This window comes from Phasianus colchicus, chromosome 4 (genome assembly GCF_987193195.1).
Source record: "Phasianus colchicus chromosome 4, bPhaCol1.hap1.1, whole genome shotgun sequence".
Taxonomy (NCBI): domain Eukaryota; kingdom Metazoa; phylum Chordata; class Aves; order Galliformes; family Phasianidae; genus Phasianus; species Phasianus colchicus.
Window position 1 is genome coordinate 32,126,701 of NC_143439.1, and position 13,963 is coordinate 32,140,663.

Genomic DNA, 13,963 nt, shown 5'->3' on the forward strand with positions numbered 1-13,963 from the left:
TATCACAATTTCCCAGCTGTACTCTAATAACAAGTTTCAAAAACATCTTTTTTACTGTTGATGTGTGGATGCAAAACTGATACCTTTTAAACCAATTGTAGTAATTCATCAGAATGGTGAAACAGTTTTGCCCCTGCTAGGGACTTTCAATTTTCCTATGTCAACCTGGCATCTACTGACAGAAGGCCTGATACAAATCAGCAACAGTAATGGCAGTTCTATTAAAGATCAATTACTGGGCTGCAGAAATTCTCTGCTAAGTCTGATTGGAATTTGCCAGACCCTGAGGAAGCAGCTGCAGTAGGCTTGGTAGGACATAAACTGAGGAAAGGTGAGAAAGCTTATCAGCTGAGTAACAATCCAGTTTCCCTCACTGCTTATCAAGGCAATAGCAATTCTTGACTTCAGATATACTAGGTAATAGCCAAGTAAGCTGATGTGCACTCCAGCTCAGGGTCCTTAGTTTCTGAGCAGAGGGAAGTAGAGGTTACTTTTCTCCCATTTCAGATGAAATACAATGCCATTCAAGAGAGAACATTTTATTTTTGTTTCCCTGGAAGCTGGGATGAGAGGAACATGTCTCACATTTCCAGAAATGCTGACACAAGAAAATGCCATTCCAGCACTGTATCTTATGAGTGCAGAACACCAAAGAAGGAGAGATACAATCTTCAGCACAGAAAATATGCGAGTACAATACCCTACCATTTCAGATGAGCAAAAATGCTGGTCTGTCAGTGGATTCTACCCCTTCTTTTCAAGTTGCTACTGTACTGTGCTTGAACTTTTCCCACAACACTAATCACACAATCCTGGTGGAAGAAAAATAATGCATGCCTATCTTCATTATATTTACATACAGATACAGTTAAACTGAATCAGAGTACTCAGATCCAACCTTAAATCAACTCTCTAGGAACATACACATTTAAACTGACAAAAGAATCCACATGGATAACTGCAGAAACAGTTATTTCATTTTGCCAATTTATATACGTTTAGAACATTTTGGCAGGCTAACTTTGTAGCTTCAGGCTCATAGCACCTCCTCTCTTTCTGTGCCTAACCTTTTGCTAGATCTAGTATGCTCCATCCTGCTGCAGTTGGTATAGCACTGGTAAGAAAAAGCCCGATGTCAGCATGAACTCTGTAATTGTGTCCTCTAATGTGAAACAATTGCAATCGCACAGTCCAGCTTAATCTAGACCACGCTTTCATTGCTGAGAGATCCAGCAATATCTAGTTCTAATATTATGAAATCATGGCCAAAACTAGTGCTAAATACAAAGTAGAAAGGAAAAAAAGAATAAAAAAAATATGGAATTAAGCACATTCCCTCAGACTGCTTTTATGTGGTGCAATTCCCCATTGGCCTGCTCCCTTCTCTTTTGTTTTACTAAAATACAAACTTGTGATCCCTCAGACTTTAAAAAAGAGGAACAAGCCTCACTTATAAGAACAGCAGCTGCTGTTACTCTTTGTGCTATGCTGAGCTTCAAAGGAACAAACAGTACTTTATTTACCATTAGAAATAAGTCAGGTCAATTAAATACAGGTAGTCCAACATTATCATGTGAAAAAACAAAGAGGTTCTCCTCCTAGCTGGCCACATGGCTGCAAATACAGATGGCTTTGCTAAGACAACTAGGCAGTAAGAGGGATTGTTCTAACACCTGCCAATTTCCATTTGGCATCCTTAGTTCAGAGAGACCAGCTAGCAAGTTTGTTCCATTATTTTAAAGATTAGCAGTGTTAAACACTGGGTTACTTCAAAGGGACACAGCAAGCAGGTGGAAAAGCAGTGAATGCTGCAAAGGGATGGGCTGATTAAGTTCTGAAGCAGCATCAAGATGAAAGAGAGAAGAAAAATGTTTGAAAAATCTGAGGCCTGCCTGCTTGTCCCAGATTTTACAGCTCTGGCAGCCCAACGACCAACAGCATTAACTATAGTTAGAGCACCCCCGTGTGTACAATAGCAAGTTAAAAAATGCTCAGGCATGTTTTGATTTTCTGAAATCTTGGAAACTGAAGTGCCAATAATCGACAGCCTGCCTTTCAAAACATTCTCTGCACTTCAAAGAATCCACCCTAGAAACTCAATTTTGAATTAAGAATTTGGACTTGCTATTAAAGCATCCACCAAGATGGCCTGGCAAACAGTTTCAAATTCTCTGGCAGGCAACAGCACTTTTCTCCAGTGCTTTGTAAAAGGTATTACATTTTACTTATGTTTGCATCTTGAATGTGACACTCACAACCTCATCTTCTTTGCAATATTTCAAGATAATAAGAGTTGCTACAAAGGAAAATCCATCCGTTCTCAAAGTATCATTCCTACTATTACTAAGAAACCTAAAGTAGTATTCTCTCTGTCTATTCCAAGTTATGGGGCTTGGCTATTAACTCTGCACTGTTTTTAGTAAAGTCAAGATAGGAAGCATGCAGAATAAGTTAGGCCAATTAGAACGATAAGTACATATTATTTTAATAGTGTGATATCATCCAGGAAGAATAACACACACTTTTTCAAGCCACTTCAATTCCATTATGTTCCTATGTTTTCTGAGAAACGTTTTCTGCTTTTTTCTCCAGAGATCAACCTCTGCTCACTTACTGGCAGAAAGCACTCTGTCTAATGTTACACGACCACTTGCAAGGCCACTTTATGCTACCCATACTGTAGCATAAAAGAAAGTCTTATAGACACTAAACTTCTACAGCTGATAAGCTCTTTCTGCCCAAGATAGAATGTTGTCTGTGTCATCTCATTCATGTGGACTGAAAACAAAAGAATATTTTTACAATGGATATGCATTGTAGGAAAGACGATGGTAAAGTCCTAATTCTCTTCAAGAAACAGCATAAATATCAAAGTATTTTAGTGCAGAAAATGTATTTTAATAGAGTAATAACAACAGCTGAAAATGGAAATAAACTTTAGGCACACAGTTTTTATCAGGACAAAACTATTAAAGCTAACAAGTATCCATCCCAGCCCTGTCTTCAGAATTCAGGCTATTATTTCCTAGACAATGGAGAACATATGACCTGTAAAAAACTTATGTTTTTAAGTACCATAAATCTTAAATTGAGATGCATATGTAGCGTGTGCATGAGGAGGTTTGCCTGGTCACATGCACATAAAAGAAACCCTGATTTCACAGGATAGGTAGGAGCAGTCAACATGCATTTAAAGAGAGGCCTTTTTTGGAGATCATACTTTTAGAATATTATCAACAGCCAAATAAGATTTTCTAGTACTTCTCATTTTCACCTTGTGTTCTCTCAGCTTGTCTTCGCTGAAACAACTTCTGTGTATTAATAGATTAATTTTTACAGCAGCTTGGAAAGTTTCCATGCACACTCTTGGGGCTTTGGAATAGAGACTCAATATGTACAATGAAGGCTCCAACTTAAACTCCAAACACAACCTGCACCAGAACCTTTCAGAAATTCTAAGCTCTATCAGAGAAGAACTCATCCAAGGAACTTAAATTTTGCTGAATTTGACTGGACTGGTTTCAGTTCCACAATTCTAGCCTCTTCCCTGCATAGCTGCATTATTTCAACAATCTTCTTCCAGATTCAAGTTTCATCTAAAATAATACTATAAGAAATTCACCACCACATACATTCAGAGGGACTTGATTCTCTTTTGATTTGCAGAGAAGGATCTTGGGTGTGATTCTCTAATAGAAGCAGAATTTAAATGGTGTGAATAATATACAAATAAATGGAGAACTGAGCATCCAGGTTATCAAGCTACTGCACCATGTTGTTTTTCACAAAACAGCACAAAAAATTTGCACGTGTGGTAGAATGGCAAAACTCATGCTAAAGTTTTATGCAGGTGAAAATATCTGTCTTATGTGTAGTCTCACTTTTATCTTTGGTGCACAGTTTGCTCAGACCTGGAACAATCTATGATATAGAAGAGAGTCTTAAAGGCCGCAAATAACTGACATGAATTCAGGATAGCAATCTTTATGCTGCAAATGGATTCCTAGGGATTTCAGAAAAAAAGCATGGGTTAGTTAAATTGTAGCTAATATTAACTGTTACATAGCATTTAATAGAAATGTTTCTCTTATTGACAGGGAAGTGTCACATTTTAATCAGTTCCTGACAAATTTTAGCTGACATTACGTGTGTTTTACCCGTGACAAGGATCTGCTGGCTCTTCAGAATATGATTATACTCAAATATTTAAAACTAAATATTTATGAAAATGCATGGTGTATACGTACCTATAAATCTAAATATAACTATATTAAATATGCTTTTTCTCTTCATTTATATATATGTGCCACATATCTCTTACTTCAACACAGATATAATCCCAAGGAAAAAATATAAATATTTCTTCACCAAACCCTAGAGTGACACAAATCTTAGAAAGCAGCAGACTTTCAAAAACACGTTAAAGAACTTTGCACAGTCTGTATTATTACTTAGTAAACTTTTGGTGTCCCCACAGAGGTGTTAATCTGCACGATATTTTTCAGCAATCTGTTTCAAGGCTCTCTCTATGCTTCCCAAGAGATCCCATTTTATTTTTCAAAGAAAACACCGTACCTGGTTTAAAGTTCTACCCAGAAGCTTCAGCAGGCTCTGTTCCCAAGCTGGAAACAAGGATCCCGTTTCAGATAAACCCACGCTAAGGAAGCTGAAGGGATGGCAATGGGGCAGGAAGGGAATTGCTCTTCTTGAGCTTCACAGCATAGCAGCTCCCCCTACTGCCTGTTTACCTCCCAAAATTCACATTTGGCAGTGGTAACTTCAGCAGAGACAAAATCACAAGACAGCATTCGGGAAGCTCTATAACACTTTCTAAATACCTAGAAACGATTTCTCACATCTAATGCAATCCTGGAAAAGGCTTTATTATATCAATTCTGACCCCATAACATGGTCCCTTAAATGTGGCTTTTGAGCTGTTTGCCACATTCCTAAACTTACTAAGAGTTGCTTTTCTACCCTGAAGAAACTCTCTCTCTTCTATTTTTGAGCCACAACCATCCCTTCCTTCTTTTAATGTGGGTCTTTTGGACAAGAAATGACATACACCGGCAGCACCAAGCTGCTTTCAGCTTATGTTGCTGTAAGAATGAGCACATGAACTTAGCGTTAGACTCTGGAATATGTAAGAATGTATCAGTCTTGTTAGCAAATCCCAGTTTCCAGAACAGCACAAAACGCCTGCATTACAGATGCATTTAAGCTGTTTCCTGATCAGACACAATGCCTTCATTGCCTTGTTTGACTTTCAGTTTCCCCACAAGTTCTTGGAGAACATCCTGGTCACATATGGATGCAGTTATATCAATTATGTGCTGTAATTCACAACTAGATATTAAATGCAACTCCAAGAGTCCAATCTGTACAAGCACAGTACAATCAATACGATGGCATCTAACTTGGCTCTTTCTTCAAAATTGCTTCTGTCAGCCAGAACCGTCTCTCTCTGTACTTGCAATCTTGTAAACATTAATCTATAAAGTAGGACATCCTCAGCTACTGCAATACAGTGTTAGAGATACCAACCAGAAAACTAATTTCCCCCATATGGAAATTGATTTTTGATACACTTTAGAAAGCTTAAATATATTTAACAAGGTGCCAAAATGCAACTGTAGTAGGAACAGGGCTCTACAATTCCATTATGCAGCCAATGGTTAAATGAGTGACCGAGGAAAATAGTGGCAAGATTAAACCACACAATGAATAGGATTTGTAAGTATATAGTGCCATTAGTTTTCCAATGCTAAAATCATGGCAGCATGCTAAGCACATTGTAATTCAGGTAAGTGCTTCAGATTTTGTGCTAAAATGTTTGCTCCCACCTGTTTACATCAACAAAGTAAGGTGGAACTTTCCAAGTAGCAGAATCTTTTTAGTGCAGGTCAAGAATTACCTGAAGGTGCATACGTGGAACACGTACTGAAAACCAGTGTGCCCACAAGAAATATTAATACCCCCAAATCCAGACATAATGCACAGCATCCTAAACTCAAAAAAACAGCATTTTAATTGCCAAGTATGGACATGTGCACATTTACAGCAAGTAAATGTCCCACGCCTGAGACATCCAAATCCTTATATTACCAAGTTATCACCATATCGTATAATCTTAAGCAATAATCTTAATTCTTAAAGGAGAAAATCCTTTAAAACTTAAGGAATTTTTCATTTTAAAAAATTTAAGTTTATATGAATAGTTTCTTACCTTTTACTGAAACAAACAAAAATTCAAACCCAAATATTGATACAAAGCACAGATCTTCAATTGCTTTACAGTCCTGGTGCTTTGCATGCTAACACAGCAGCTTTTACGGTGAAAAGGAAGGGTCACAAGGACTAATCCAAATCCCCTGTTAAAACAGGTTGCTAACCATGCTTAATTTCAACACAGGCATATGGTTGTACCAAAACACCACATAAAATTGTTTAGATTAACATAGGACATGTGTATTGGAGTAAGCTCTTCCACTCGGTAAGCAAATTAAGAAAAACAGGTATTGATAAATCAGAGGAAAAGGAGTATCAAAGACACGACCACCAATGTATAATTAATACCAAGCTCACACCTTTCAGCCTGTTGTCTGGTGCTAGTCTGGTGCCTGCAAAGCAAGATTACGTACTTGCAATTTAGTAATTTACAAGACAATCTCAACTTTCTGTTTTAGGCTGGTCAGTATACAGTCCTTACAGCTACAGAGAAAGATGCAGAGCTCTTAGAGCAGGTCCAGAGAAGGGCCACTAAGATGATCAGAGGGCTTGAGCACCTCCCTCTGGGGAGACCTCATTGCAGCCTTCCAGTACTTGAAGGGAGCGTATAAATAGGAGGGCGAACAGCTGTTTACGAGGGTGGATCATGATAGGAAAAGGGGGAATGGTTTTAAACTGAGGCAGGGGAGGTTTAGGTTAGATATTAGGAGGAAGTTTCTCATACAAAGGGTGGTGACACACTGGAACAGGTTGCCTAGAGAGGCTGTGGATGCCCCATCCCTGCAGGCATTCAAGGCCAGGCTGGATGTGGCTCTGGGCAGCCTGGTCTGCTGGTTGGCGACCCTGCACATAGCAGGGTGGTTGAAACTAGATGATCATTGTAGTCCTTTTCAACCCAGGCCATTCTATGATTCTATGAAATTCAAACCACTTATACAAAACACAGCCTTAAGAGTATTTGGTCTGTCTAATGATATTGGAACAAAAATCATGGCTTCCTCTAAGGGTCTAAGCATGATTGCTCAGCACACAGCGTATTAAATAAAAGTAAAAAAAAAAAAACACTTGAAAAAAGAGCTCTCCGACAGCTGATGTAGTTTCTAATTCAAATTCAGGTTGCTGAACTGCCCCTGCTTTTAATCTGGGAAGTCACAGAGAACAAAGCTGCTCTCTAAAAATCATGGAGTTTCAAAGAAAGGGTAAAAGAAAGTTGTGTGTGTAGACAAATGTGCATATAAAGGTATACATACTCTAAACAAAAAATAGTCTTCCCCTTTTCCCACCTTGCCTCTTGCTTACCACGTGCTTGTCAGTATCAGCACTCACACGACTGATGTCTGAGGCACACAGACTTTCTTCAGCACAGAGTGGAACACCACTTCCTGCCTTAGAGTTGATTTTATAATTAGTCCTGTCTTTTCTATTCAACAGCTTTCAGACAGTTTTGTGGCTGAAGTGCACAAATCTCGGATGCTATTTAATAATCCCTTTTTAAAGATTTTCATCCGTTGTGTTGAAGTGGAAACAGCGACTGAATTTTATTTATTTGTGCTACTGTTTAAAGGTCAGCTTCATGTTAAGAGATTCCTGGGATTCATGGAACTTGCTTCTGCTTTTCAGAGGGGTGGGGGTTTTTTTTGGCAACACTAGGAAAAACAATTTAGAAATTCCAGTGCTTTTGATTGTCTTGAAAGAATTTAAAGAATTTGTGGAACAGGATCTAGTAATATCAAGACACTATATGTAAATTAGAAGCAGTGTTTGTATTGCACAGGAATACAAACACTGTTGTCCCTTATTGTTAGGAACTACTTTGACAGACACTGTTACTGGCTGAAATGTCGAAATTTGAGATCTCAGTCACTGTTTGCTCCAGTGATCAACTGAAAGGCTAAGACACTTCTTTAATGAGCACAATGTAAATGAAGTACAACAGCAGCCATAATGCAAGGGTGTGGCCAGACATGAGCAACCAGTCTGTAATTAGGGCTGAAGCACCACACCAACTTCCTTTATGCCTGAACTAATGCTATGTAATTCAGAAATAAAAATACCAGTCAGAGTTGTCAGTGCTTTCTCTACTGGGAGAAATACAATTCCTATTCTGTAGTTATCACCACATCTGTCTGCTTCACAAATAAAACCATTCTTATTTCCCCCAACCAGCTGCCCTGCTGAGCAATGAAAGGAAAACTACTGTGCATGATACCCTCAAGCAGTTCTTCACAGTGTTCACATATTGTGGTACTGTGTACGTACCTGTGCATTCAAGGACCAAATTGAATGAAAATACTTTAAAACCAAGCAAAAAAGAACAACCAAAAAACCCCCAACTGTTTCTTCTACTCACTGTATTCCTTTCTATAGGAGAGAGAGAACAAAATACTCCTCACCCAAAACTGCTAGCATTTCTGACAGAGACAGAAAGGTGGTAACGCAGAAATATGAAATTTCTGGATGCCTGGAACAGGCAAAGAAGAACAGTTCCTCTGTGTTTGACTATGAAATAAACAAGATTTCCTTAATCTTACTGTTTTTTCCTGGAAGATGCTGCCTCTGTGAGTTATCAACCTGTAACCATACTTTGTCTTTATATTTTGTCAATGTTCTGAAAAAAAATCACAGCATTTTTGCTTTTTCTTCACCCCAAATACAGAAGCTTACTCTCAATTTACATATACAGAAGGCAGATGTAAACTGCAACTACAGTTAGGAACTTTACTAAATAGAGCTACATTGGGAGATTAAGTTTTGCCACCTCAGTCCCTAGCTGCCAAAAAAGGCACATGGGAGAGTTCATTTGCTCCCAGAAAAAGTACATGTCTGCAAAATATACAACACTCAGGGCACTGTGAAATTATCTTCAGGCTCCACTTGAATAAACTAGCACTTTCTCTGATACGCATCCCAGAAGGAAGATAATTCCTCTCACAGCATCTTGTAAACTTGAGGTGTGATGCTGAAAAAGCAGAACAAAAAACCCCAACACATTCTTATCTTCTTCCTCAAAAACACTTAAGACCCTTCTTATCCTTAAATATATTTGTCTGCAACCAGTCCCCTTTTAATCAAACACCTTGTAGACCATCTGCTTGCTCTTTCAAATCAGTAGTAAGGTTTATTTTTTTCTTGTTTATTTATCAACTGTTAAACCTACCACTTGACCTCACTCTATCGCTGAGAGAAATCACACACTCGTCACTACCTTAGCAGAGATCTGAGGTGAAACAACTATAAAACTATTATGAAATAAGAAAGGCCTACTCACACTACCCTTAGTTAAATGGCACCCAGCACAAAAAACTATCAGCTGTGCCCATCAAGTCTTACCCTGTTACCATTTCAGGGTAACCCTCTGGCTTTAGCAGGAGCCATAAATACAATCTCTAAATCCTGCTATGCTATTTGAGGTCATGAAGAATACAGTCACCCTTTCTACAAATCTATGAGCAAAAATCAACAGCAACCTTCACTGTCTTTGTTTTTGCATCCAGCCAGATCTGACAGCAACGCTGTTAAATGAATCATTCTCCAACATTTAAAATGACACAAAATGCCAAAATCTTGCAAAGGCACTTCCTCACTGTCAAAACAAATCCATTTTCCAGTATACAAGAATTGCATACATGTTTGCAAGCAACAGCACAACCTCTGACTGAAACCTCAAAAGGGAAAGAAATATCTTCTTGAGAAAATCAGCTTATTACAGAGGATTACATTACCGTTATTCTTAAAGAAACAGTAAAACTGATGAGCAGTAAAGTTAAATAAAACGTAATTAGAAAATAACACTTATATAATTTTTTTTTTTTATGCTCCTGAAGCAAATACGGGAGGGAACATCACAAATGTCCCTAGCGAAAATACACCTGCATGTTGTAGTGCAACACCAGGACTGAAAGCTACTGACATTTAAGTTCGAACAAACATTTTGAAGAGCCGTGCCTGCATGTCTATAGGGCAAAGTCTTGATGAATCCTTCAACCCCATCTTTTGCTCCACGAGGGAAACAAAGACGCAAGAAACAAACCAACAGAAGGAATAAAACAAAGGAGCAGGGAGCCTTGATGAAGGCACGTGACCACTGATTTCTTACTGTTGGCTGCTGCCAGCCTGGTACTCTGTTTGCCTTTTCTCTTTCCTCAATGATGAACAATTTTTTCTTAAAACAATCGATCAACTAACCAACCAACCAACACAACACAAAACAGTAAACAAAACCAACAAAAAAACCCCACAAACACAGATAAACAACCACAGTTATTTTAAAATTAACTTCCACTTACCAAAGATTACTGAGCACTGGCTTAAACAGTTACATCATGAATCATCTTGTTTTTGCGGTATGAGAATGATATGGCATTTCTACCCCAATTTCTGCTTCTCTAAGATGACAAATTACCTTTAATGAGACTGGACTTGCACAAACTTTTGTGCAACGGGACATAGGCTTCGTCACAATGCACATCTGCTGACTTAAAACGTATGCAGAGCAAGGCTATACATAAACACAGTTTAATCCTACAGAAGTGCCTACATACAACTACACTGACAAAAAAAACCAACGTAATGCTGTCACTCAACAGAGATTCACCAGAAACAATAAACTTGTCCTCATAATTCCAAATCTAACGCAGAAAGATGAATAATGATCCAGTTTACTTCGCAGTTTGAGGAAATCATGTATGAGAACTGTTACAAAGACTGCAAAATGAACCACGTGAATATCAACTGATGACATCTCAATTAAGAAATAAGCCAGTAACTACAGAGTCCATCCACCCTCTCCCCAGTCCCAAAATTTTGTTCACTAGTCCATAGATCAAACCAGCTTTGCTACAAGAAAGTAGCCTAGATGAGTCACAGATTTATCTTCGTAACTCTTTACAATTTAGGGGACAAACTTGCATTCCTGGACCGTTCAAACTGCAAAACTAACATCCTTGGAACCAAACTTCCCAAAACATATATTTGTGTTGACGAATCATTCTTTTTAGCCAGATGATCAATGTTTTATTTGGAAAATAAATATAATTTCAGCTGTAGTGCTTTACAGGGAGCATCTCAACAAAATATCACTTCTCAACGGCACATATGAATTACGTGGGATAGCTCTTCCAACAGTTCAAAGCGTGTTATTTCTTAAAACTGTATTTGGTAGTCAAGGCAGCCACAATATCCCTGTAAGGAGTATCTGAGTCAGATTTGGTCCTCGGTATGCAACACAGTCGGCGAACAGTCGGAGAACGGAGCAACAGGTTGTGAGAGAGTCCCATGAAGCTTGAGGACAACCAGTACAACGCCATGGACTGCAACAAGACAAACACCGATTTCAGCCTCCCTAGGTGTAATTTAGGCAGCTCTTCACAAACCACAACCACATTCCCAGTTATAAGAAAAACAACAAACCTATGCTAAATATACACTACGTTCCATTTCAAATATATGATTTTCCGCTCTCAACAATTCTGGGAGAAAAATGTCATCTATACTGCAGCTCGACAACAGTTCATAAATTAATTCATACTAAACATGCTTAAACACCTACGTTTCAGACTAAATAAACCTGATGAGACAACTGTATGCACTGTTTTCTATACCACTGCAAAAGCATTCCAAGTAAAACACTGGATAAAAATGAGAACTGATTTAAGAAGGATGTGGAAAATTTCCCAATCTACAAAAATAAGGCGTTCTCTTCTTACAGGAAGCAAATATGTACATACCAAAGCTTCAGCTATATTTCCTTAGACAAACACTGCCTCTCATTTCTGAAATCACAAGAAGGATGCTAGCCCTCTGAATTTCTTTCCAAATTCTTGTTTGAGAAAATAATGTTTAGAAACAGTAACTGCAGATTCTTTACCACTGAACAAAAATAGTCCAGTGCATTAACAATTAAAGCACAAACTCAGACAAAAGGCAGAATGTAATGGACACTATTAGATTCTTTTTTTTGGCAGAGACTATTTTATACACATATAAATTATAAGAGATCTATTAAACAGATCAGGCATCTGGGCCATCCTTTAAGTGCTATGAATTTATGAAATTGGGGCACAACGGTCAGAGGTGAAAGGACACAGTATTAAGACTCCATACATACCGAGGGGACTGTTGCAGCAATAGGGATCATTACTACTGACAACGCTCTAAAGAAATTTGTAGCAAGCTTCTGGAACCTGGAAGCTTCCAGTTTTTGTGAAGCAAAGATCTGAAGGGAAGAAGGGAGAAGCTCACAGTTACAAAAGAAAGTTCTTTTTGAAACAACTAAAATGAGAAAAAAAGGCAACAGCAGAACTTCTGTAAGCCTGTATTCCTGGTCACACATTATGTTCATTTTCTCGTTATCCATTTCAGTTAGCACACCGGTAACACCTTTCCCTTGTTTCACATTTGATATTATTAATCCTCTGTAGCAAAAAATTCATATCAAGCTAGCAAAGCACTCTTCCAAATAATTTCAAAGCAATGTATTAAAAAAGCTACTATGGCACATTCAAAATTGCCAACAGTGAGTCCCTGAGCACAGCCCTTCCAGAAGGGGCTACCAACAGGAAGAAGAAACAGTGGCTGGATAACTGAAAGATAACAGAATCAAGTGTGCAGTCACCAATGACTTTTATTCTCATAAGGCAGTTTTAGTCCACGCGTCACAGTCGGCAATGAAGAAATAATGAAATCCAGATGATAAATGATTATATTAATGATTAGTCAAAGATAACAAAAACTAAAAAAAAAAGATAAATAAAGGCAAAGATAACTAAAAATTTTTCCATTAAAAAAACGTGGGAAAGTAAAATTATTATTTAAAATGTGTTTGTTTACTCATCTCCCCAACTATCTTCTGAAGTTCTGGATTTTACAATATATTAAGAATAATATTAAATTTGACTACAACGCGCTAACAAAGTATTTCTGGGATGCATTTTCATGCTTTAAAAGCAAGGAGCTCATTAAAGCAGCAATTTTTAGGAGCAACTTCAGAGTTAAGACTAAACATCATGGAGGTTCAAGCAAAGCAAATAAAGTTTCTCAGACATGTCACATTAGAATTAATAATCTCCAAACAACACATGCACACAGCATCATTAGGCTATTCTTCGTTTCTGATCAATGCATTTAAAGCAGTCACAATATCAAGGACATTACTGTGTTTTATAAGTGAGTAACACTGCCTTAGAATTCTACAATATGTATATGTATCCTTTTGGAATTGTCCTGTTTATTCCACCAACATACCTCCACTATCAGCAAATTCAAGAGTCCAAGTGAAACTGGCATAATCCATGTGGAATCTGGTGCTGTGAGGTCTGTAAACCACAGTGCTCCACCTGTCAAAAACTGTTCTTGAACTGAAACAACAACATAAAGAAGAAAAGGAATTAAGGCTATCTTCTACTCAAGTTCATCAGAATTGTGCCAAGTATTGCAGTGAAATTATCCAAGTTCCTAGAAGCATCTAATCTACATAATAGATTTTAGTAAAACAAAAATCTTCTATGTGAACACCCACGTGGAAGATTCTGCTAGGAACACCAAGAAAAAATGGTAGAAGACAACCAAAACACAGGTTGGCTTGTGACAGCCACCGATTCAAGTCAGCCAGTGATCAAAATCAAGCAGATCTGAACAACCTTTTCAGGACCCAAAAGGAGAACACGCAGTGTAGGAACATACGGTGACTATTTGTGGATCTGAAGCAACTACATTTTGCTTAACATCATGTTTTTTA

General features: G+C 38.0%; 1 protein-coding gene across 3 annotated transcripts in view; it reads right to left on the bottom strand.

Moving 5' to 3' along the window:
* Positions 1–13,963, bottom strand: part of COX18 (cytochrome c oxidase assembly factor COX18) — a 44,291-nt gene that overhangs the window by 26,094 nt on the left and 4,234 nt on the right. For 2 of the 3 annotated variants that reach the window (XR_016466021.1, XM_031596806.2), the window contains exons 4-5: positions 13,471–13,583; positions 12,335–12,442 (exon numbers count right to left, since the gene is read on the bottom strand). Coding sequence is in view for 2 of the 3 variants with exons in the window: in XM_031596806.2 (XP_031452666.2) it covers positions 12,335–12,442; positions 13,471–13,583 (221 nt within the window). In the remaining variant the exon portion in view is untranslated. Of the gene's footprint in view, positions 1–10,870; positions 11,538–12,334; positions 12,443–13,470; positions 13,584–13,963 lie in introns of those variants that run through there. The other variant, XM_031596804.2, reaches the window with a different exon arrangement.